The sequence below is a fragment of the Amyelois transitella genome, chromosome 31, assembly GCF_032362555.1.
Source record: "Amyelois transitella isolate CPQ chromosome 31, ilAmyTran1.1, whole genome shotgun sequence".
NCBI lineage: Eukaryota > Metazoa > Arthropoda > Insecta > Lepidoptera > Pyralidae > Amyelois > Amyelois transitella.
The window spans coordinates 4,168,363-4,195,915 of NC_083534.1; the positions used below are offsets into that span (position 1 = coordinate 4,168,363).

The window sequence follows — 27,553 nt, forward strand, 5'->3', positions numbered from 1 at the left end:
GATTCGAACTTGGGACCTCCAATGTCACAGACCAGCGCGTTACCGCTGCGCCGCAGAGGTCGTCAAAAAAGTAAGGCAAATTGTGGTAAAAAAATAAAACAAATTAATTGTAATAATAGTTTTAATTCTATAATATAAAACATTAAATAGCCCAAATTTTACATCACGTTGCGCACATAGTTCACTATAAATGCTAAACCTGCGTTAATATACAAAAAAAAAGAAGAAAAGTTCATGTCAAACGACATTATTTTAATAATCTGTAAACTACATAGGCAATGAGAAACTATAAATCAAAGATTTTTGACAATTGTCTGTCACACACGTCCATCCTTCATCAAAATAATTCTATCAATCAATATTTTTTTACAAATTCCACTGCCTACGATGAAGTTTTTCGCACAAGGATAATATCACATATCTAAAATACCGTTTCCATAGTCAAAACTAACCTCAATTGATACAAAAGTGTGATTCAAAGAGTACTTCGTTGACTTGTGAGGTGCATATGCAGCATTTTCAACCCCAGTGTAGAGTAAAATTACCTACTATTCATAAATTGCAGGCAAATGTTAAGACTAAAGAATTCTTCGTGTAACAAGTTTTTTACCGAAATAGCACATACATATAGAAAAAGAAAAATTCATTTAGTCGAAAAATCTATAATTCTACAGATAAAAACTAAGAGGGGTTGGCAACACTGACCAGTTGAGTTACCATTGTTACAAAGCTACCAATGGTAACAAATTCGGATCATAATTTAGTTTGTTGACATTAAATATATAAGATTATATTTTTACAGGAGAAATCATAAAACATAAATAGGTAAAATTTAAAAAGATGGTCTGTATTTATTACAAATTAAGTTAGCCTTGAGTTCGAGACTTGTGTTACGAGATACTAACTCAACGATACTATATTTTATAATAATTACTTATATATAGATAAACATCCAGACGCGGGCCAATCAGAGTAAATTAGTTTCTCATCATGCCCTGACCGGGATCCGAAACCCGGGACCTCCGGTGTCACAGACAAGCGAATTACTACTGCGCCACAGAGGCCGTCCAGATATTATACAATATCTTTGAGTTACAATTCCATAAAACAACCCTCTAACTTACTTACCTCTTTCAAATCTGATAAGCTAACTTTTCTATGACTTCTAAAACGAGGCACCACGCGGTTACAAAAGTACTCTCAATCAATCTGGCGCAAACATACAGAGTATTTTATCATTCGCATCGCCTTTCTAAGGCTAGTATATTATAGGTACATTTAAAATTCCCTTTAACAGAAGGGTTAGTGTGAGTTTTAGCGTTTTTTCGGGCGAAACGCGTCGAGTAAGTAAAACTCGCACTAACCTTTCTGATCAACGGCATCCGGAAGTAAAAGGAGAGAAATCCTAAAAAAAAATATATTCCTCGGTCCATTTTGACATCTGTCAAATTTTGGCGGGAATCGTAACGTGATCTTTCTCGTTTTGGATCTCCGCCAAAAAAGACGCGAATAACAGTAATTTGTGCATAGTATCTTCACGCAATTTAAAGTGAATACCAGGAATTACGTCTAAGAACTACATAGTTTCCCGGCTCACATAATTGTTCATGTAAACATCCCAAAATGTACAGACGTTTTTTCAAGATTTCTTATGCTTAAACAACGTCACTATAATTACATTTGTGATAAATTTTATACCGGGACTTCGCTCCAGTGGGAATTCCTAAAAGCATTGGCAGCTGGTTCAATTATAACAATGTATCTAAACGTAACAAAAACCTTGTCCGATGAACAAATAAGATATAAAAAGTGAAATGTAAAACAAAAAGAAATTAGGAAATAAAGTATAAATTTAAAAACTTTAATTTCCCCAATATTTGATATTGACAATGAAAATCGACATGCCCAAGTGTAGCCATATAAAGTTACTGTCTGTAAAATTAAATTTCATATACTTTTAATACATATATATAGTACATAATCAGAGATCGGATATTCGGATGCATATTTACCTAAAGTAGGGGTATTGGATTAGTATGGAACGTACTTCTGTAAAAAAAAACCACGTGGTATAATTCTGGAATCCCGGTAAGTAGGTAATTTTTTAATAAATATCCATCACTTATGTTTATAAAGGTGTTTATCATACCTAATATACGATAAGTTTCAATTTCTTGTTTAATAAAATTTCAGGGATTCAAAATAATTCGAATCCCGAAAGCAAGAAGCCGCCTCCATACTTTCTTAGCCGAAATATTAGTTTAGGTAAATATGCATCCGATTATCCGATCTCTATACATAATTCATATGAATTCTGTCACACACATAAATAGAACGTTTAGATACTTCCCAAGATGACGTTCAAAGCTCGGACAGAGTTTTCGTTACAAATATTCTACAGTCGCCCGTAGTCAAATACATATATCAAAATACAAACCAATATTAAAGCGGTCAGGTGTCCCTGCAGGTGACAGTACCGATGTGTAAAAGGTAAGTTTTGATCAATGCAGTGGCCGTGCCATAATAAATTCACCTAATTTTTTTTTTATTATACATTTCTCTCAAGTAATTTTAATTTAACAATCTTTAAATTACATTTATGACGAACTATTATGCAAAACAATATTTATGCATGATGACCTGAAACCTTTTTACTATAAACCCGAATAAATATTTACATTATATTCTACGACCTTGGGTAACTTACAACGCAGATAATTTAGATGGACCGCCATTTTTTTGTTTAGTGCAATCTGGATCCGGTGCCGTGTGGTCGTAAAAGGCGACCAAGGGATAGGCTTATAAACTTGTAGGTAGGCGATGGACTAGCAACCTGTCACTATTTGAATCTAAATTCCAACATGAATCCATCATAACGTGGCCTCTCAGTTTTGTCTCTCACTGTTGGCTCTGTCTACCCCGCAAGGGACATAGACGTGACTATATGTATGTAAAATTAGGATAATGCGACCTCGCTTTTTACGTTTAATTCTTAATTACGACAGTGTAAAATCAAGTAATTTCATGTTACTTTTTATACGACAAAATTAGCCGGTCCCTTTGACATAATTACGTCCGAATTCTAAATTAATTTGAACGATCACGCTTGCCAACGAATTGCACTATTTAAAAAGGCACACATGCCACTAAAACCCCATTGATTTTACTTTTCAAATTTTTATGCAATATAATATAATTTTACTAAATACCATTTTTTTTTTTCATAATAAATTTACGACAAAACTAAGTTATGCGTAAAAAAAATATGTGTAGGTACCGTTTCGAAATTACGCAACTGTAATATAACAATTGCTTTTTATGTCAGAAGATTTTATGCGTAATAAATAATCTTTATGTGTTCCAACCTCAATATAAACTTATATTACATTTTGCATCAACCAAAAAAAGAATTTTGTGACTTGTTGTACCCAGTATATTTTTTCTTCTTTTAAATTTCACTAAGTACCTATATAAAAAAACAAAATAAACATATTTCCAATTAAATAAATCTGAATAATAAAATATCTATCTGGAGCTCAAGACTTAAAAACAATTATACCAATAGTAACGATGATTAACATATTTATATAATCACGTCTAATCCCTTACGGGGTAGACAGAGCCGATAGTCTCGAAAAGACTGAAAGGCCAATTGTGTTCAAATTACTATGGTATAGACTACCGAACATACATTCATATAGTCACGTCTGTATCCCTCACAGGGTAGACAGAGCCAATAGTCTAAGTAGACTACCGAATAACAAAAATATTAAAATCCATTGACAATACAATCAACATACTATTAATATATAAATATTATCTCAATCCTAATCTCAGTTCTATCTTTAAGCAGCTAACAGCTGAACGTGGCCTATCAGTCTATCAACACAGCTTTCTCTATCTACCCCGCAAAGAATACAAACGTGATATATATGAATGACCGAATGATTCGTTTTACAATTTAACCCCGCATAAAATAATAATCACAATTCACAGTAAATCTGAATGTTTAAATATGATCTGCGAACCCGCTACCCGATGGTAAGCGGTCACCCCGTTGTTACCCTCGGTCTTTATTGCTCTCTAGCCGAACGTGAGCTCATCTGTCCTCTGCGTTGCTATTGGCATGCGCGTGCGCACTACCCTTCCGCCCGTTCAGGTGTAACAGACAACCTACGGCGCCGAAATACCTGAAAATAGAATAAATAAAATAATAATATATAGGTAAATAATCTATACTATATAATATTATAAAGCTAAAGAGTTCGTTTGTTTGTTTGAACGCGCTAATCTCAGGAACGACTGGTCCAAAATGAAAAAATATTTTTGTGTTGAATAGACCATTTATCGGGGAAGGCTTTAGGCTATACAACATCACGCTGCAACTATAAGAATCGAAGTAATAATGGAAAATGTGAAAAAAAAAACGGGAAAAATTTATTAAACCCTCAATTTCAATGATGCCCAAAATAACTATTTCGCACAGCTATATTTAATAAATTAGCTTAATTAATGTTTTTTAACCGGGACTAAAGCCAAGATGAACAAGATAAAGCCTCTTCTCACCCCTCGTGCTCCAAGAACAGCGCTTTCAAGGAGCCCCTGGACCAGTAGGTCATGGCGTATGACAGCAGCTTCATGGAGAGCGGGTTCACGCGGAGAAAGTTGCCACAGAACACCACCTGGAGACAAAAAAAATTAGGAAAAATTATTATTGAAATTCATTCAATGCCGTGAGGTTTCAAGCATTTTTTGTACTGGTGCCGTGCGGTTCCCGGCACCAATACAAAAAAGAATAGGACCACTCCATCTCTCTCCCATTGATATATTTTCCAACTCATCCTCTCGATCCCCTAGTTGCTGTTATGCAGAGATCGTGGCAAGTGGAAATAAGTAGTCTCTGCTTACCCCTCCGGGAAAGAGGCGTGATTTTATGTATGTATGTATAATTTCCAACTCACCCTCTCGATGCCCTAGTTGCTGTTATGCAGAGATCGTGGCAAGTGGAAATCAGTAGTCTCTGCCTACCCCTCCGGGAGAGTGGCGTGATTTTATGTATGTATTGTATGTGTTCGCGCCCAATACGAGGAACGGAACGCAATGCCGGGGAAGTGACGACTGCGTGCGCACACGTCATTTAGTATAAGTAAAATAGCGTGCTTGTACAGTATGTATGTATGTATGTATATATATTTCCCAACTCACCCTCTCGATGCCCTCGTTGCTGTTATGCTGAGATCGTGGCAAGTGGAAAGTGGTAATCTCTGCCTACCCCTCCGGGAAAGGGGCGTGATTTTATGTATGTATGTATAGAATAGAATAGATTTATTTTCAAAATTGGATACAAGGTATCACTTATTGACGTCACATAACTTAAATCTAATTATAACTACTACCGCTTCCAAAGCGCATGTGTAGAAGAAGCGGCGGAACAAACTACACTATAGATGTAGCTGAACGTGGCCTATCAGTATTTTCAAGACTGTTTGCCCTGTCTACCCCGCAAGGGATATAGACGTGACCATGTGTATGTATGTATGTTTAAAAAGATATATATTTTCCAACTCACCCTCTCGATGCCCTCGTTGCTGGCGCACAGCCGCGCTATGGAGCCGATGTTGTTCGTGATGGTGACCAGCGTGGCGCGCGCCAGGTCCTCGCGGGAGACCTTCGCCCGGCGGTCAGACGAGCACATGTGGCCGAAGCTGGAGGCGAGAAACAAAAATCAGAGATGAGAAACTGGGTGAGAAATAGTGAGAAACTATATTTTAAAGGTGAGAAACTAAACGTAAAAATTACATCTATATCCCTTGCGGGGTAGAGAGCTGACAGCCTTGAAAAGACTGAAAGGTTACGTGCAGCTGTATGACTTATAATGATGGAATTGTGATTCAAATAGTGGCAGGTTGCTAGGTTCTCGCCTACAAAAAGATTCTCAAGAGTTTATTACCCGTTCCCCTAGTCGCGCTTTACGACATCCATTGGAAAAAGACACGAGTGAACTGACGAGATTTGTATCGTGAAGCCATTAAGTTGAACGTGGCCTTTCAGCCTTTTCGGGGCTGTTGGCTCTGTATACCCCGCAATACATACAATACGTGATTAAATATATATGTTTGTATGTATGTTACTATACAACCACCGTTCTTCCGGCCACCAAAAAGCATATAGAATATAATTTGTAGCGCATTAATTCAAATGGTAGTGATATTAAATCCGATATGACGGTTTTTTTAAACTATAGTAAAAGGAAAAATTTATGGAAAGAGTGGAAGAGAAAGACCAAAAATAAAACTAGTTTGTAATTTAGGAATTTAACTTTTTTTTCAATTAGGTAGATTTGTTAATAGCATAGTTTAGAAATTGTAATGATCACATTTTGTCAACTTTATCCGCTTTAAGCCGAACAGCTCAACGTGGCCTTTTAGTCTTTCCAAGACTGTTGGCTCTGTCTACCCCGCAAGGGATATAGACGTGACTGTATGTATTTTTAATTTACTTAAAAAAATGTTAAACATATTTTGATCAGTTCAAAGAAAATAACAAACAAAACGAACGATGAATGTAGGAAGCTCCACGTAACTCCACAAAATACAAAAGCGTATTCCCCCCCCCCCGCCCTCCCCCTGTACACCCCCACCCTCCCCCTATACACCCCACCCTCCCCCGCACACCCCCACCCTCCCCCTGCACACCCCCACCTTTCCCTGTACACCCCCACCCTTCCCCTGTACACCCCTCCCTCCCCCTGCACACCCCTACCCTCCCCCTGTACACCCCCACCTATCCCTGTACACCCCCACCTCCCCCTGCACCCCCCACCTCACCCTGCACACCCCCACCTATCCCTGTACACCCCCACCCTCCCCTTGTACACCCCCACCCTCCCCCTATACACCCCACCCTCCCCTGCACACCCCCACCCTCCCCCTGCACACCCCCACCTTTCCCTGTACACCCCCACCCTTCCCCTGTACACCCCTCCCTCCCCCTGCACACCCCTACCCTCCCCCTGTACACCCCCACCTATCCCTGTACACCCCCACCTCCCCCTGCACCCCCCACCTCACCCTGCACACCCCCACCTATCCCTGTACACCCCCACCCTCCCCCAGTACACTCCCACCCTCCCCTGCACACCCCCACCCTCCCCCTGCACACCCCCACCTTTCCCTGTACACCCCCACCCTCCCCCAGTACACTCCCACCCTCCCCCAGTACACTCCCACCCTCCCCCTGTACACCCCCACCCTCCCCCGTGTACACCCCCACCCTCCCCTGCACACCCCCACCCTCCCCCTGCACACCCCCACCCTCCCCATGCACACCCCCACCCTCCCCCGGCACACCCCCACCCTCCCCCTGCACACCGCCACAGCAAGCGACACATCCCCCCGCGCGCCCGTTACCTGCTAGCCACCAGGTCGCCGGGCAGACCGAACCTAGCGTAGTCACCGCCGTATATGTCCCGCACCAGCTTGTCCACGGTCGTGTTGTCCCCGGACGCGGCGAGGGATATCGCCTCCTCGAAGCTGCTGCAGCCTGTCAGCAGGCAGCACAGTCCGAGGAAGGTGCCGCCGCCGAGACTGCGCGTGAGTATAATGATAAATATACACAGCTTTGCTGGTGAAGCTGACAATACAATGTATATGTATATGAGTTGCCCATAACAAAAAAATCCGTGTGGGTTCCCGGCATCAATAACAAAAAAGAATAGGACCACTCATTCTTTATACCATGGATGTCGTAGAAGGCGACTGAGGGATTATAAACTTGGGATTATTTTTAGGCGACGGGCTAGCAACCTCCCACTATTTTATTCTAAATTCTATCGTTTATCATGGCGGCTCTGTCCGCACCGCAAGGTATATGTATGTATGTAAAAAATAACATATGTAGTAGAAACATAGTACCTACATTAAGAATATGTTGAGCAAAGCAAAAAGATATAGACATGTCTATATGTATGTATGTTTAATCTATAATCAGTGTAGTTTGTTCCGCCGCTTCTTCTACACACGTGCTTCGGAAGCGGTAGTAGTTACAATTAGATTTAAGTGATGCGACGGCAATAAGTAGGTACCTATAGGTACCTTGTACAGTACTACCACTTTAGTGCGCCATTTGAACGCGGAATCAAAACCGTTCGCTATTGGCTAATTGCGTACGCGCCATGTCTGGAGTTCGCAGGAGCGCCACGCCCTCGCGGTAGTCGGTAATGAGCGAGATAAACGAATCCTGTTGTTTTGCGATTTAAAATCCTATGCAGTAGCAATAAGTTCGTTATTTCACTGATGTTTTCATTCGGCCAGATTCGGCGGTCGGTTGTTCTAATATCTGCGCCGTCGAACAATGCCGATAAATAAATAAATAAAGATGTATGGGACAAATTACACAGATTGAGTTAGCCTCGAAGTAAGTTCGAAACTTGTGTTACGAGATACTAACTCAACGATACTATATTTTATAACAAATACTTATATAGATAAACATCCAAGACCCAGGCCAATCAGAAAAAGTTCTTTTCTCATCATGCCCTGGCCGGGATTCGAACCCGGGACCTCCGGTGTCACAGACAAGCGTACTACCGCTGCGCCACAGAGGCCGTCGCCGATGTGACTTATAAAATTGGTAGACCTGTATCGAATTTTGAAAATAAATCTATTCTATTACCTATATATACCAATACAAACCTTGTGCCGCTGACCCTGTAATAGTCCTCGGGCCCGTTCACCACCAGCATCGAGACGCCGCTGCCGACATTCACCAGCAGGAACGGGTACGGGTTGGAGAAGTTGAACGGTTTCCTCACGTAAACGCTCAACGCCGCTTCCGAATACGGCGGCTGGTCAGGAGTGATAAACATTTATTTATTTATTTATGTACACAAAATTATATACAGAAGCAACAAACATTGTTTGTTTTTTGTTGTTGCGTTTTTTTCTATAGGCGCCGTGTGGTTTCCGGCACTTTAGAATTTATTTAGAGAATTTATGACCTTCTTATGTTATTACTTAACAGGTCATAAATTCTTGTTATACTGTTCTGTTGGTGCCGTGTGGTTCCCGGCACCAATTCAAAAAAGAATAGGACCACTCCATCTCTTTCCCGCGGATGTCGTTAAAGGCGAATAAGGGATAGGCTTGTAAAATTGGGATTCTTCTTGTAAGCTTGTATGTTTGTTTATACATACATATAATCACGTCTTTTAAACTTACCGTGAAGGCAGAGCCAACAGTCTTGAAAAGACTGATAGGCCACGTTCAGCTGTTTGGATTAATGATAGAATTGAGAGTCAAATAGTGACAGGTTGCTAGCCCTTCGCCCAAAATAAGAGTCCCAAGATTACAAGCCTATCCCTTAATCGCTCTTAAACGATATCCATGGGAAAACGATGCAGTGGTCCTATTCTCTTTTTCTATCGGTACCGAGAACCACACGGCACCAACAGAACAGTATAACAAGAATTTATGACCTTAATAGGTCATAAATTCTTGTTATACTGTTCTGTAATAACTTGATAGGTCATTAATTCTCTAAATTCTAAAGTACCGCTGTGAGAACTTATAAATAAATAGGTTCTTCTTATTATTTCAGGCGATGGTACTAGCAACCTGTCACTATTCGAATTTCAATTACATCATTAAGCCTGTCATCATCTTTTCATGACTGTTGGCTCTGTTTACCCCGCAAGGGATACAGACGTGATTATATGTATGTATGTATATGTAAGTTATTAATTATTAAGTTAATGTACACCAAAGGTCAAGTTTTAGCGAAACCTTGTAAATGAGTTTATGATCGCAGTTCAAACGTACATATAGCCACGTCTATATCCCTTGCGGGATAGACACAGCCTACAGTCTCGAAAAACTGCTGAACGAACCCAATGTTGCCAGATTAATGAAATGTGCTTTCCCGACAATGTTTGCGGTATAAAATAGTAAATTGACGTTCGGTGAAAATGCTGCAGTGTAGTTTGTTTCGCCGCTTCTTCTACACACGCGCTTTGGAAGCGGTAGTAGTTATAATTAGATGTAAGTGATGTGACGTCAATAAGTGATACCTTGTATCCAATTTTGAAAATCTATTCTATTCTAAAGAATGCCAATGAGAGCGTGAGATGAAATACCACCATTCCGCTTATAGGTTGCGGAGTTTTGAAAATGGAATCTACCCATTTTTTTAAAATTACCTTCGAATTTATGTAGTGTTGTATGTACCCATCCCAAAAACAATTAAGAAAAAAAAAGCATATTTCGTAATAATAAAGATTCCGTCGCAAGACCGCATGCAAAGCTTGAAATACCGTTACCAGCGCCTTAAAACAATCTTTTAAAAAGAATGATTTCAAATTAGGAATGTTATGAAACCGTCATACCAACCCACAACAAACTTTTTCAAAAAGAACCAATTCAAATGAAGAATTCGAAACGCCAAAAAGCTGCGTACACAACGGGCCAACGTAACTTATAAATTTATTCATTTGCTGTTCGCCAAATCATTTAAATACGACCGAGTAATGCCAGTTTTCACCAACGAGTCTCTTAACTCACCTTTTACTAAATACCATCAAAGCTAGGCGTCTCCTAAATTAGGAATCATTAGTAAAAACGGGAATAAGTCTTACAAAACCCATATATTGGTACAGTGATTTTATCTAACACCGTTTCTACCCTATTTAAATGAAAATAAAAGACTATTAATTCATATGTTGACCTGGTGTGTACGCAGCTTAATACCAACCAACCGAATTATACCGAAATCCCACAGGCCAGTAACACCTCCATAGAAAAAAAAACAAGTCTCACCGTACCCACGGGTCAGTTTCAGGCCAGCCACTCGGCGTCAGCTGAGGCAAACATTATTTCAATTTAGAACATGCGCGTTAATTAACGCCACTAAGATAATGGCAACTACAAATAAAGATTTAAAAAAAATAGGCACCGCTTCCATTTTTGAAATGTTACATTTTGGATACGAATAAGTTCCAACTTACACAGTTTCTTACGATACAAATAATATGTTGAATAGAATTTTAAAATTAATTAATTAATTTATAAGATTTTTTTGACGAATGCTACCCATCACCTATTAAATATTTAAATATCAAATATAAAAAATCCAAAAAAAAAATCATTTTTATATCACTGTTAAACTGACTTTTTAACGCTAAGAAAGTAAAACTTTATTAACGCATGAAAAGATTATTTTTAACGCTGCCAAAGTCAACTTTTTGTCTAGGTAATTTAAAAATTAAAAAATTGATTTTTATTAACGATAAGAAAAAAACATCTTTATAACAGTTTAAATCGATTTATTAGACTATTTATAAATAATACAGGTATTAATCGCGCACGTAACGTACCTTTATTTTATATCGTACAGATACATACATCGTACTTTACGAAATATTCATATTGAAATATTTAGTTTAACAAGCATTCATGTTTTTTAATGTAGACAATGTGCATTCGTCCACGATTTAGATTTAAGCGATCTGTGTTTGTAAATTGACGTCCGGTGAAAATGCCGCAGTGTTGTTTGTTCCGCCGCTTTTCTACACATGGGCTTTGGGAGCGGTAGTAGTTATAATTAGATTTAAGTGATGTGACGTCAATAAGTGCTACCTTGTATCCAATTTTAAGTTCAAATATGTTTATTTCTCAATAAGACATACATAGTCACTTAGCTGAGAATCTACAATATACTTAAAATAAGTTTTATCGTTTGCACTGCCACTGGGTAATCTGGGTATACGAACATTATCACAAAAAAGACTATTGAGGTAAAATTGCACAAGTCATTGGTTCATTAACTTAAATTTAGTATCTACTTAATTACATATTTTTATAAATGTAATTAAGTAGATAATAAATTTCAGTTAATAAAATTTTGAAAAATAAATCTATTCTATTCTATACTACATGTAAATAAAGGTACGTTACGTACGTGTTTAATACATGTATTATTTATAAATATTTTTATGCAACGCGTAAGTTTAAAAACGATATAATAGACTTACAAAAGTAGACTTTAACGCAGCCTCGCTATACCAAAGCCGTGATCAATTTTACACTGAAATAAAATACCATTCACTTCTACCTCCCGGCTTCAGTCCCGGTTGCATCCTCCCCGCTCTGGAGAGGAGCCCGGGGTGTGCCTTTCACAATTGGATAAACAAAAAATTCAATACACCTCCACCCAAAGCTAGTAGGGTACCCAAAACCGTAGCACGCGTTTAAAAAAAAACAATAATTACCCTTACCGAGTCACTCTCAGAACGTCGTGTCTGTAGGAAAGAATAAAAAAAAAATTCTTATTTAATTCTCAAAGTACTTGAGATTCAAATAGTGACAGGTTGCTAGCCCATCGCCTAAAAAAGGATCCCAAGTTTGTAAGCCTATGTCAATATTTCAATGTCAAATAATGATAATCTATACTAATATTATAAAGCTACAGAGTTTGTTTGTTTGTTTGAACGCGCTAATCTCAGGAACTAATGGTTCGAATTGAAAAATTCTTATTGCGTTGAATAGACAATTTATCGAGGAAAGCTTTAGGCTATAGAACATCACGCTGCAACTATAAGGAGCAAAGAAATAATGGAACATGTGAAAAAAACGGGGAAAATTATTCATCCTTGAGGGCTTCAATGATGCCCAAAATAATTATTCCACGCGGACGAAGTCGCGGGCACAGCTAGTATCTAATAAATTGGTCAAATGTCCACTCCTAATCAGTTCAGACTCGTATTAATGAAATGACGCCGTCGAACGACGAAATACTAACAATGTATTGGATACCTTTTTTAAATTACTTTATTGTTATAGAATTATTTATTTTGAAAGATAATATACAAATAGCTGAACGTGGCTTATCAGTCTTTTTAAGACTGTCGGGTCTGTCTACCCCGCAAGGGATATTTATAGACGTGACTATATGTATGTATGTATGTATAATATACAAATGTTAATCATGCTGACCTACACTAGTTTTTGGTTTTACAACTGGTCAGGTTTCTATTGTTTATTTTTATATTAAGTTTGGTTGTAAAACTGTTTTGTGTACCTAATAAATAAATAAATATTGTGTGAAAATCTTAAGCGTCCACATGTCACGGTTTTTAATATTGAGCAAAAACAAACACGTTCATTGTATGCGGTGCCCCCATAATAAATTTATTTTTAATTTTTATTCTTTGTTGTTTAAGACATAATTTAAAAAAAAAGCTTTCTAGCTATCACTGTTTACGAGATACAGCCTGGTGGAAAGACAGATGGACAAACAAACAGCGGAGGCTTAGTAACGTCCCGTTTTTACCTTTTAGGGAAAGGAAGGATTTTTTTTAAATCTGTGAACCTTGTATATATATATATATATATATACTAGAGACCCGCCCCGGCTTCGCACGGGTGCAAAATTATAAATGTTATTATACATAAAAACCTTCCTCTTGAATCACTGTTACAAAAACCGCATCAAAATCCGTTTCATCAAAAAGATTTAAGCATACAGACAAACAGACTAAAATAGCGACTTTGTTTTATACTATGTAGTGATAACTAAGTGCCTCTGTGGCGCAGTGGTAGTGCCTTCGTCTGTGACACCGGAGGTGCCGGGTTCGAATCCCGGCCAGGGCATGGTGAGAAAAGAACTTTTTCTGATTGGCCTGGGTCTTGGATGTTTATCTATTTAAGTATTTGTTCTAAAATATAGCATTGTTGAGTTAGTGTCTCGTAACACAAGTCTCGAACTTACTTTGAGGCTAACTCGATCTGTGAAATTTGTCCCGTATATATGTATTTATATACTAACTATATATATATATATATGATGACCAATAATAATCAAATTCTAGCATTGAGCCAAACAGCTGAGCGTGGCCATTCAGTCTTTCCAAGACTGTCGTCTCTGTCTACCCCGCAAGGGATATAGACGTGAGCATATGTATGTATGTATCTATCAATACTCACAGAGTCAGTGGCAGGCGCGGGCTCGTCCCTCGGCGCCCAGTAGTAACACTCCTGGGCGTACATTTGGTCCACGAACAGAACGCCAGCTATTAAAGCGTCCAACTCGTCCATTTTTGACAGACGCATGTTCACTTCCTGCAAAAAAAAAAACATATATATATATATAAACATATATATATTTAAACATATATATATATATAAACATATATATATAAACATATATATATAAACATATATATATAAACATAAATCTGTAATAGTGGTGGTAGTCACTGCCTACCCCTCCGGGAAAAAGGCGTGATTTTATGTATGTATAAACATAAATCACGCCTCTTTTCCGGAGGGGTAGGCGGAGACCAAATCTCTTCCACTTGCCACGATCCCTAAATACTTCTTTCGCTTCATCCACGTTCAGTTTCGGGTACTCTCATATATATATATATTTATATCCCTTGCGGGGTAGGCGGAGCGAACAGTCTTAAAAACACTGAGAGGCCACGTTCAGCTGTATGGTTTCGTGATGATTCAAATTGTGTTATTCTATGCTCTGCCATGGTGTAACTAAAATGCCGTTATCTGACATCAGGATTTACACCTTTTTTACCAGTAGAATAAGAAAAAAAAATCTCTTTCGATCTCTATTTACGACTTTTTGGTACCTTTAAGTCATAAATAGGCGTTCTTATTAATGAATGGCATCAGTTTAAATTTTTACCGCATTTTTGACGTTTTATTTAAAACAAGGATTTGGCAGATAACGGCATTTTAGTTATACCAGGGCAGTGCTAATAAGTCACGGCACCATATTGAGCCTGTCAAGAAGGAAAGAGATAAAGAATTTATGATACCCGAACTTTAGGATACAACCACTCTATATCTTTACCATGGATGTCGTAAAAGGCGTCTACGAAAAGGCTAATTAACTTGGGATTCTTGGGAACTTGGGATTCACAGATGGAGTGATCCTATACCTTTTTTGTAATGGTGCCGGGAAACCACACGGCACTAGATAGTTAGTACATACATACATACATACATATGTTCACGTCTATATCCCATGCGGGGTAGACAGAGCCAACAGTCTTGAAAAGACTGAATGGCCACGTTCAGCTATTTCGCTTAATGATAGAATTGAGATTCAAATAGTGACACAGGTTGCTAGCCCATCGCCTCAAAAAAGAATCCCAAGTTTACAAGGCTATCCCTAAGTCGCCTTTTACGACATCCATGGGAAAGAGACGGAGTGGTCCTATTCTTTTTTTGTAATGGTGCCGGGAACCACACGGCACTAGATATTTAGATATTTACCTTAATAAAGTCCTCCTCGAACTTGTAAGCGCCCCCGCCGGTCGCGTATATAGTGTTGACAAGATCAGCCATTCCCTTGGAGCGGGCGAGCTGAAGGAACGCGCCCACCTCCGATGTGGGGAACCTGATGAAGTGCAGTGTGCCACGTCTGCCTCGGATTGTCACGTTGTCCATCTAAAACAGAGAGTCCCAAACTTATTTTGTCTACTGCCCACTTTGAGAATAAATATATTTTTTTAGCGCCCCCATTTTTTCACCTATTTGAGTTTGAGCAATCTTTTAATTCATATTAGTTGATGTTCACAAGTTGTTGTGAGTCGAGAGCTATTGAAGTCGTTGTTTGAGAGGCCTCCTAGCTAAATAAAATAACAAATCACTCCCCCCCGCCTCTACACAACGCCCCCATTTTTTTTCTGGGTCTCTTACCGCCCCCCTTGAGACCTGCAGCGCCCACAAGGGGGCGTTATCGCCCACTTTGGGAAAGACTGATCTAAAACAATGAATATGTTTAACTACATACATACATGTCAAAAGTACCCGAAACCGCCGAGCTTGTATGAAGAGAGTTATGAATGTGGACGAAGCGAAAGAAGTATGCAGAGATCGTGGCAAGTGGAAAGAGGTAGTCTCTGCCTACCCCTCCGGGAAAGAGGCGTGATTTTATGTATGTATGTATGTATACATGTGGTTCCCGGCAGTGCCGTGTGGTTCCCGGCACCAATATAAGAAAGAATAGGATCACTCCATCTCTTTCCCATGGATGTCGTAAAAGGCGACTAAGGGATGGGCTTAAGAGCTTGGGTTTCTTCTTTTAGGCGATGGGCTAGCAACCTGTCACTATTTGAATCTCAATTCTATCATTGGGCCAAATAGCTGAATGTGGCCATTCAATCTTTTCAACACTGTTGGCTCTGTCTACCCCGCAAGGGATATAGACGTGACCATATGTATATATGTATGTATGTATGTAACAATATTCCTCACCTGCAGATAAGCATCACGCCTCCCCGTCTTGCCGTAAGCGGAGTTCCTCGTGAGGTACCTCCTTATATTCTTCAGCACCTCCGTCTCTTTGGCTATCTCGCGACGGTTTATCAACACACCATCATCCCACTCTGAAGTCTCCAAAGCCAAGCCCACCTATAAAGAACTGAGAAGAACAACTATTCCTCACCTGCAGATGAGCGTTCGTACTATCGACCCACTCTGAAGTCTCCAAAGCCAAACCCACCTAAAAGAACTTAGAAGAACAACTATTCCTCACCTGGAGATGAGCATCACGCCTGCCCGTCTTGCCGTAAGCGGAGTTCCTCGTGAGGTACCTCCTTATATTCTTCAGCACCTCAGTCTCTTTGGCTATCTCGCGACGGTTTATCAACACACGATCATCCCACTCTGAAGTCTCCAAAGCCAAACCCACCTAAAAGAACTTAGAAGAACAACTATTCCTCACCTGCAGATGAGCGTTCGTACTATCGACCCACTCTGAAGTCTCCAAAGCCAAACCCACCTAAAAGAACTTAGAAGAACAACTATTCCTCACCTGGAGATGAGCGTCGCGCCTCCCCGTCTTGCCGTATGCGGAGTTCCTTGTGAGGTACCTCCTTATATTCTTCAGCACCTCCGTCTCTTTGGCTATCTCGCGACGGTTTATCAACACACCATCATCCCACTCTGAAGTCTCCAAAGCCAAGTCCACCTATAAAGAACTGAGAAGAACAACTATTCCTCACCTGGAGATGAGCATCACGCCTGCCCGTCTTGCCGTAAGCGGAGTTCCTCGTGAGGTACCTCCTTATATTCTTCAGCACCTCAGTCTCTTTGGCTATCTCGCGACGGTTTATCTACACACCATCATCCCACTCTGAAGTCTCCAAAGCCAAGCCCACCTATAAAGAACTGAGAAGAACAACTATTCCTCACCTGGAGATGAGCATCACGCCTGCCCGTCTTGCCGTAAGCGGAGTTCCTCGTGAGGTACCTCCTTATATTCTTCAGCACCTCAGTCTCTTTGTCTATCTCGCGACGGTTTATCTACACACCATCATCCCACTCTGAAGTCTCCAAAGCCAAACCCACCTATAAAGAACTGAGAAGAACAACTATTCCTCACCTGGAGATGAGCATCACGCCTGCCCGTCTTGCCGTAAGCGGAGTTCCTCGTGAGGTACCTCCTTATATTCTTCAGCACCTCAGTCTCTTTGTCTATCTCGCGACGGTTTATCTACACACCATCATCCCACTCTGAAGTCTCCAAAGCCAAACCCACCTATAAAGAACTGAGAAGAACAACTATTCCTCACCTGGAGATGAGCATCACGCCTGCCCGTCTTGCCGTAAGCGGAGTTCCTCGTGAGGTACCTCCTTATATTCTTCAGCACCTCAGTCTCTTTGTCTATCTCGCGTCTATTGGTCTCGCGTGGTTCGAAGTACACCAGCTTGGTCAGGGTGCCTCCGATGTCCATGCCGAACCACGGCATCGCTGTAAAGGGCGAACGCATGCATGCATATCATCACGTCTATATCGCTTGCGGGGCAGACAGAGCCAATAGTCTTGAAAAGAGTGAAAGGCCACGTTCAGATGTATTGAGCTTCAAATAGTGACAGCCCATCGCCTTAAATAAGAATCCAAAGTTTTATAACCTTTCCCTTAATCACGACATCCACGTAAAAGACAGGAAACGATTGTCGTGCCAATCCCTTAATCGCCTTTTACGACGTCCACGTAAAAGAGAGGTAGCGGTCCTATTCTCAAGTGCCGTGAACCACACGGCAAACGATTGTCGTGGCAATCCCTTAATCACCTTTTACGACGTCCACGTAAAAGAGGGCGCGATCCTATTTTCAAATACCGGAAACCACACGGCAAACAATTGTCGTGTTAATCCCTTAATCGCCTTTTGCGACATCCACGTAAAAGAGAGGAAGCGGTCCTATTCTCAAGTGCCGTGAACCACACGGCAAACGATTGTCGCGGTGGTGTTTGGTTGTTAGTTACATACGCGGCGAGTTGTCGGGCGGCGCGGGCGCCGACGGCTCCGCCATTTTGTGGCGGCTCGTGCAGTGCGGCGAGCGCCTGGTGCGTTTCAGCGTTTGTTTCCTGCGAAAGAGAGAGAGAGAGAGAGAGGCGCGTGAGTTTAATTGTTCTACTACCACCTGGCTTCAGACACGGTCGCATCCTCACCACTCTAGGGTTAGGAGGTAAGCCCTTGACAATGGATGCTGGATTGGGTGAGTCAGATTTTACACGAACAATTTTATTTGTTACTGGCTGTGCCCGCGACTTCGTCCGCATGGAAACCCTATCAATCCCGCGGGTACTCCGGGTAAAAAAGTACGTAACTATATGTTATTCTGGGTCTTCAGCTACTTACATACCAAATTTCATCGTAATCGGTTCAGTAGTTTTTGCGTGAAAGAGTAACAAACATCCATACTGACATACCTACTCACAAACTTTCGCATTTATAATATTAGTAGGATTATGGGACAGAATAGAATAGATTTATTTTCAAAATTGGATGCAAGGTATCACTTATTGACGTCACATCACTTAAATCTAATTATAACTACTACCGCTACTGTACAGCTTTTTCTTCGTCGCAAGTGAAATGATGTAGTCCTCGATTACCCCCACCAGGAGAGATACGTGATTTTATGTACATGACAGGTTGCATGCCCATCGCCTAAAAAAAAGAAGCCCAAGATCCTTTAGTCGCGTTTTACGACATCCATGGGAAAGAAATCGAGATGTCCTATTCTTTTTTTTTTGTATTGGTGCCGGGAACCACACGGTTTATGTATGTATGTATATTTATACAATACCTTTGGAAAGAGTAATGCCTTTTCAACAGGCACTTGGTTGATATGAACGACGGTGAACACCTGTTTATGCCGGTCAGCGGCGCGGCGCGGCCGTCGCGCCCGCACGCCGCTGTACAGCCCTCACAACGATGCAGGCGCATCTGTGGATGAAGGATGATATTTATCGTGTTTATTCTTTGAAATATATTATTTAACTGTGTATTGCCCGCGACTGTTGGGATTGGATGGGATAGAATGGTATAGAATGGAATGGAATGGAATGGAATAGAATGGAATGGAATGGAATGGAATAGAATGGAATGGAATAGAATGGAATGGAATGAAATAGAATGGAATGGAATAGAATAGAATGGAATGGAATAGAATAGAATGGAATGGAATAAAATAGAATGGAATGGAATGGAATAGAATGGAATGGAATGGAATAAAATAGAATGGAATGGACACCAGTCCTAGACCTGGTCCAGTGTCACAGACCAGCGTACTATCGCTGAGACACAGTGGCCGTCAGTCAGATGATGAGCGATGATGTAGCAGAGTCCAATGCCCGGAGTAAGAAGAATTTCGGTGATATTATTTTAACCCATTTCGTTAAAAAGTGGTTGTCGCCCCGCACGCATTATGTCGCCACGCAAACGTCAGTAATACAAGCCTATTGTATTCCACAAGACAAAAGGTCATATAAATTTTAATGAATTTACTGAATAGCTCCATGTATCAGATAGGTACTCATTTGAATACTAAGTAAAATATACTTTGTTATAACATATAGGCCTATTATTTAGCTGCAGATGCATAAACGAAGTACATATATACATGTTAACGGAAATGTATAAAATCTAGGAATTGCATACAACTCCTAGGAAATGTATACAATTCCGAAGCTATTTAGGAAATGTATAAAATAATGTTTTAAAAATTATTAACGGGTTTTACATTTCCGATTGCTATTTAGGAAATGTATTTATTTCACACATTTCCGGGCTATTTTAGGAATTACATACATTTCCTAGGAATTGTATACAATGACGGTTTACATACATTTCCGTTAACATATACAAATATCAATGAAGTCATTATTAGTTTTTTGAAGTATTTATCTTTTTACTAGCTGTGCCCGCAACTTCGTCCGCGTGGAATAGTCATTTTGGGCATCATTGAAGACCTCAATGATACCCAAAATGACGATGAATAATTTCCCCCGTTTTTTTCACATATTCCATTATTTCTTTGCTCCTTATTGTTGCAGCGTGATGTTATATAGCCTAAAGCCTTCCTCAATAAATAGTCTTTTCAACGCAAAAAGAATTTTTCAATTCTAACCAGTAGTTTATGAGATTAGCGCGTTCAAACAAACAAACTTTATAATATTATATTAGTATAGATTTGTGCCATGTGGTTCCTGGCACCAATAAAAAAAGAATAGGACCACTGCTCATTCCCGTGGATGTCGTAAAAAGTGACAAAAGGATACCCTTATAAACTTGGGATTCTTCTATAAGGCGATGGTCTAGCAACCTGTCACTATTTGAATCTCAATTCTATCATCAAACCAAACATATGATCGTGGCGTATTGGTATTTCCGAGACTATTGGCTCTGTCTACCCCGCAAGGGATAAAGAAGTGACTATACGTATGTATGTACAATATAGCATTCTGTTAAGTGTCAGGTTTTTTCTCCGCAACCCTTGCAGGGGAACCAACTCGTATTGGATCGCTCATGATTTGAAATCCATTTGCCTGAATGTGCAGGTTTTGCCACGATGTTTTCCCTCACCGTAAAAACATCGGTTAGTACTAATTCAAACTAATGTACATACATAACTTCGAAAATAATCATTGTTACATGGCCTTATCGGGATTCGAACCTGTGCCTTTTCTGCGCCACACGCATTTTACCGGTCACCATACAAATCCGACCACTTACCTCCGACGCACGAGGGTATAAACCACATGAGCGCATGCTCATATCTACTATCACGCGGCTTGGTGTCACGTGATAGAAACGGAAGATTTATTGCTGTATGAGGTCAAGGGGTCACCTCTGCCGTGTGACGTCACTAATCGCGCGTTCACGTTTAATTAATTTCTACAGGAGGACAGAGCCAACAGTGTTGAAAAGACTTATCCCACAAAAACATTTCATGTTAAATGTTGCCAATACGATACCATATAGCTCGCACTGTCAAAAAGCAATCAGATCTCGTGTAGAGCCAAATTTCTAACCCCAAAATGCCCAGCCCTAAATCGATAAGCCCTAATTTTACACTCAAGTTACGGGGAAATACTACAGCCATAGCTCGTACTGCGTAGTTCGTAGCAGAGTTTTGCCACTATAATCTTGTAGGCGTGCAAAACGTGGATTTTTAACGACATTTATTGCTGTATGTGGTCAAGGGGTCACCTCTGCCGTGTGACATTGTGTGACGTCACTAATCGCGCGTTTACGTTTAATTTCTACAAGAGGACAGAGCCAACAGTGTTAGAAAGACTAATAATTCGGCTGTATGAAGACAATGTGCATTCGTCCACGATTTAGATTACTACATTTGTAAATTGACGTCCGGTGAAAATGTTGCAGTGTACTTTGTTACGCCGCTTCTTCTACGCATGCGTTTTGGAAGCGGTCGGCGTCGACATCAATAAGTGATACCTTGTATCCAATTTTGAAAATAAATCTATTCTGTTTGGCTAATATTTATTCACTAGAGGCCGCCCGCGACTTCGTCCGCATGGAAACCCTATCAATCCCGCGGCAACTCCGGGACAAATATTCTTTGTTTTATTGGTGTCGGGAACCACACGGCACATCTATATCAATAGTATAAAATACTAATAAATAAATAAGATCACTTGAAATATCTATACCGGCTCGACTGATAGTGTTATCGCAGAGAGAAATTAAGATAAAGGCAGTTCGCAGGTGGCGTACGCAAATATAAACTAAATATAATAAAATAAGTAAACATACATACATAAAATCACGCCTCTTTCCCGGAGGGGTAGCTACCTCTTTCCACTTGCCACGATCTCTGCATACTTCCTTCGCTTCCTCCACATTCATAACTCTCTTCATGCATGTTGAAAAATAAAATAAGTAAACTTTATTTATTTTTCAACATTTTCAATATTCTAAATTTAAAATTCCGTGTGATTCTCGTGCGCTTTAGAACGGGACCACATCATATCTTTCCTATAGTGTAGTATATAAGTGTCGTAAAAGGCGACTAAGGGCTTTTCCTTAGTCGCCTTTTACGACATTTCCATAATTTTTTTTTGTAGACTTTGGGCAGACAACCAGTGACTTTCTGAATTTCAATTCCATCATTAAGCCATACAGCTGAACGTGGCCTTACAGTCTTTTCAAGACTGTTGGCTCTGTCTATCCCGCAAGGGATACATACGTGTATATCTACATTATAAACACGTACATATATATATATATGTACGTGTTTATAATGTAGATAAAATTCTTAGATAATTCACCAAATTTCATTAGAAAATTGGTTAGAATAATTAATACATTAACATAATACGGATGACCGACCGACCGACACACTGACTGCCTTTATATATACGTAACCAGTAGGACGGGTTGTTTGCAAACGATTATTACGAAAATAACTGCTTTTTTAACACATCGGTCCATTTTGTCGAGTTAGGAAGCAAATTATTTAATAATTAGTGTGTAAAAGTAATAAGCCGTATGGATACCGCTACTAATAAAAAAAAATCCAATCTCGTTCCCGTGGTTGTTGTAAAAGGCGACTAAGTGATAGGCATATAAACTTGGGATTATTCTTTTAGGCGATGGGCTAGCAATCTGTCAATATTTGAATCTCAATTCTATTATTAAGCCTAGAAGCTTAACGTCGCCTATCAGTCTTTTCAAGACAATTAGCTCTGTCTACACCGCCAGGGATATAGACGTGATTATATGTATGTATATGCACGTTTCACGATATGTTAAAAATAACTTTTTATTTCTATTATGGACATTGCCAACAATCTTGAAAAGACTTAAAGGCCACATTCAGCTGTTTGGCTTAATGATAGAATACATATAAACATACATATGGTCACGTCTATATCCCTTGCGGGGTAGAAAGAGCCAACAATCTTGAAAAGACTTAAAGGCCACGTTCATCTGTTTGGCTTAATGATAGAATTGAGATTCACATAGTGACAGGTTGCTAGCCCATTGCCTAAAAGAATCCCAAGTTTATAAGCCTATCCCTTAGTCGCACCTTACGACATCCATGGGAAACGCAGTGGTCCTTTTCATTTTTTTATTGGTGCCGGTAACCACACGGCACTAATAAATAAAAATGTAAAAATAATCACATACACAGGTTATTTGCAATAACTGTTTACACAATTTGCGGAACTTATATCCTTTTAGAAGGTCATCAAGTGTCGGGAATGAGGCATGTCGACTTTGAACTTATAAATATCAATCAACACATTGGCCGTGCCGTGTGGTTCCCGGCACCATTACAAAAAAGAATAGGACCACTCCATCTCTTTCCAATGGATGTCGTAAAAGGCGACTAAGGGATAGGCTTATAAACTTGGGATTCCTCATTTAGGCGATGGGCTAGCGACCTATCACTATTTGAATCTCAATTCTATCATTAAGCCGAATAGCTGAACGTGGCCATTCAGTCTTTTGAAGACTGTCGTCTCTGTCTACCCCGCAAGGGATATAGACATGACCGTATGTATGTATGTATGTAACACACTAATAGCTGATCAGCTTCCACTCATGGTTCACCTGGGTGAGGAAATACCGAAATACTTTTATTAAAGTTAAAAAATTAATAATAATTTGTGATTGAAATACATAATTACATACATACATCAAAAAATCACGCCTCTTTCCCGGAGGGGTAGGCAGAGACTACCTCTTTCCACTTGCCACGATCTCTGCATACTTCCTTCGCTTCATCCACATTCATTACTCTCTTCATGCAAGCATTTGATGTCAACCAATGTTGTGAAACCAATCGTTTTGACAATTATTAAGAGATATGAAGTATCCTATAATAATGAATAAAAATTTTGAATTTGCTCGGCGGTTTTGTGATTGAATTTATTTTTTTAATTTATGTAAATTATCTATTCAGGTTAGGTGCCGTGTGGTTCCCGACATCAATAAAAAGAAATAACAGGACCACTCCATCTCGTGCCCATGGATGTCGTAAATGAATGAATGAATGAAACATTATTTATTCAAGCAACCAGACTCATTGTGTTAGTATACTTAAAAACTGGGATCCTTTTTTAGGCGACGGGCTAGCAACCTGTCACTATTCGAATGTCAATTCTATCATTAAGCCAAGCAGCTGAACGTGGCCTGGCAGTGTTTCCATGAATGTTGGCTCTGCCTACCCCGCAGGGGATATAGACTATATCACTAACCACGATCCCTGCATTTTTTACTTTCTTCATATTCATAATTCTCTTCATGCAATCAGTTTCGGGTACTCTTGATTAGCTTATCGCCTTAAAGTAGCATCTTTATTAGTCGCCTTTTACGACATCCATGTGAAAGAGATGGAGTGGTCCTATTTTTTTTATTGGTGCCGGGAACCACACGTCACGTAAGAATAGTGATTAATACCTTTGAGTAGTAGTTAAGTATAATTACCTATTTTAACTTAATTTGTAATGAACACACCAAATCTAAGATACCTATTATCAAACGACATTCAATTAAACAATACATTATAAATGTGGGCGCCATTACCTTCAATCAAAATATGATTCACATTAAGTAATTAGCGTTTAGCGAAATTTTTAAACATCGACCTCTATAGTGCTTATCGATAAGTGATTAATTAATTTATCGATAGTTTTTAATTGGGCCAATGTCATAACATATATATACATACATATATCTTCTTCTGACATACCAAAGCTATCGTATAGTATATTAGAGGCCGCCCGCGACTAGGTCCGCGTGGAAACTAATCATAACGTAACAATCAATCCCGCGGGAAATCCGGGATAAAAAACAGCCTATATGTTATTCTGTGTCTTCAGCTACCTGCATACCAATTTTCATCGTAATCGGTTCAGTAGTTTTTGCGTGAAAGTAACAAACATCCATACTGACATACTCACAAACTTTCGTATTTATAATATTAGTAGAATTAGTATATTGCTAAGATTGCACTTCACTTCAACAAAGGAGGTTCTTAATTCGACAGTGACGTGTGGTTCCCAGCACCAAAAGAAACAAGAATAGGACCACTCCATCTCTTTCCCGAGGATGTCGTAAAAGGCGACTAAGGGATATGCTTACAAACTTGGCATTTTTTTTATAGGCGATGGGCTAGCAACCGGACACTATTTGAACCTCAATTCTATCATTAAGCCCAACAGCTGAACGTGGCCTATCAGTCTTTCAAGACTGCTGGCTCTGTCTTCCCCGCAAGGGATAAAGACGTGACTATATGTATGTATGTACAATATAGAAATCTGCTAAATGGGAAATCCAATTCTTATTCATGAAACAATTAATATATTGCGTTTGTATTTCTTGACCATATAATGAGTAAATATTGCTAGTGATATCAATATTTTCCTTCCTTAGTTTTAAGACTGATTACAGATTGATAAAACTCACTTTAGACAATTGTGTGGATCAGTTTTGGCGTCAGTTCAGTCTATCAGTTCGCTCAGAATGATGCGAGAGTTATCTAGATACTATACGGTTGAATGACGAACTGATGGGCCAGAATGACAAATCTATCACAAACTATGTACAAACTATATACAAACTATACTAAATGATAAAAAATATTCGATTTTTGTCACTCTCATCACTCACATTTCCAAAAAGAAATGAAATCTTGACAAAATTGTGCCACGTCTTAAGTATACCAATGAATATTTTCGAAGTTTTGTACATTAGTTTGAATACTAACCGATGCCCTTACGGCGAGGGAAAACATCGTGAGGAAACCTGCACATTCATGCAACTAGATGTGTAATCATGATCGATCCAATACGGGTCAGGTTCCCCTGCAAAGGTTGCGGAGGTCAGATGAGAGTCGGTTCATGTAAAAGCCTAACTCAATCCAGAATCCATGGTCAAAGGTATACCCCAGCTTCCTCTCCAGAGTGGTGAGGATGCAACCGGGACTAAATGAATGAATGAAATAGTATTTATTTAAGTAACCAGGACTCATAATATGGTAGTTAACTTAAAGCTATGTTAGTACTAATAGTAAATAATTAAATTCATAAAATTACATTAATAAAATTCATAAAATTATATTAATAAAGTTCATAAATGTCATTTATATAATTTTATTGTTAAATGTCATAAATGTCATTAATATAATTATATTCTAAAGCTAGGAAGAAAAAAAAATGTATATCTATGTAGTTTATTATTGACATTTACTGTTCCATGTTTAATTATGTAAGTATTAGCATGTGTGTTTAGTTAAATATGTTAAACGTTATTTATGCACACGCCGTACCGCTGCAAAATTGATCTCTCCTCTTACGGGTCTACTGGAAGAGATTTCTACTGAAATAAGTAGCACCTTTGTACTAGAATAACAGTATTAAATGCTCCTGTATATAATTTTGTGTACATAAATAAATAAAAAAATAACAAACTTACATGATTTATAGTGATCACTCCTTGTACCGCCATTTCTCTACAATTACTACAACTAATATCACAGGTTGAATAAATAATTGTACAAACAAACAAAAATCACATATCACTCATAATCTTCATCAACGTCCAAATTCCACATATCCGAGACACTTATCATTAAATCTTTCACAAAGGAATCTATTATTTTATAAAATATTAAATTATATAAAAACAAAACGCAAGAATATTCAATTAAACAACGGAGGTCGACCAGCATGTGGACCGTTCGCAGCGGCGGTCGCGTTGCGAATGAGCCACGCCGGTTCCAATTTCGAACTTCAAGTTCCTCGTGTGACACGCGATGATGCGCGGGCGCAACGCACTGATAACCTGTTGTGCTTGCATTGGTGAAATGTGGTGATATGATTGTTAATTATAATTATTATGTTTCTCCTCTTGGATTTCACGGGTCTATACACCCCGGATTTTTGAGAGGCAAGCCTCTCAAAAATCCGGGGTGTACGCAAGTGTGGGGATATAAATCCAACACGTAGAGGCCCATTGGAGTAGTTGATGTTATGTTGTTCTCCTACCAATTATTATTACTTTTATACTTTTTTTTCTCGTTATAAAACCAGTTTCCTATTTTTTCCAATATTTACGCTCCAATGCCGAGTATACCTATATCGAGGTATTATCACGTCTATAGCCCTTGCGGGGTAGACAGAGCTGACAGTCTTTAAAAGACTTAAGGGCCACGTTCAGCTGTATGGCTTTAATGATGGAACTTAAGATTCAAATGATGAGAGGTGCTAGCCCATCGTA

At 39.3% G+C, this 27,553-nt stretch overlaps 1 protein-coding gene across 5 annotated transcripts; it reads right to left on the minus strand.

Annotated features, from left to right (window-relative positions):
* Positions 1-107: 107 nt before the first annotated feature.
* Positions 108-27,046, minus strand: LOC106138606 (pantothenate kinase 3). 5 transcript variants are annotated; one of them, XM_060953155.1, is made up of 11 exons: positions 26,750-27,046; positions 19,110-19,249; positions 18,287-18,384; positions 17,588-17,766; positions 15,285-15,458; positions 13,977-14,111; positions 8,694-8,845; positions 7,410-7,586; positions 5,570-5,705; positions 4,567-4,682; positions 108-4,190 (listed from the first exon to the last, which is right to left on the minus strand). In XM_060953155.1, exons 1-11 carry the CDS (start codon positions 26,780-26,782, stop codon positions 4,100-4,102), a joined length of 1,431 nt encoding a protein of 476 aa, XP_060809138.1. In that variant the 5' UTR covers positions 26,783-27,046; the 3' UTR covers positions 108-4,099. The 5 variants fall into 5 exon arrangements, with proteins under 5 accessions (XP_060809138.1, XP_060809136.1, XP_060809134.1 ...); XM_060953153.1 differs by lacking the exons at positions 17,588-17,766; positions 18,287-18,384; positions 19,110-19,249; positions 26,750-27,046 and adding exons at positions 10,817-10,852; positions 12,263-12,292; positions 16,549-16,669 and having other exon boundaries at positions 7,443-7,586; XM_060953151.1 differs by lacking the exons at positions 17,588-17,766; positions 18,287-18,384; positions 19,110-19,249; positions 26,750-27,046 and adding exons at positions 10,817-10,852; positions 12,263-12,292; positions 16,549-16,669.
* Positions 27,047-27,553: the final 507 nt, after the last annotated feature.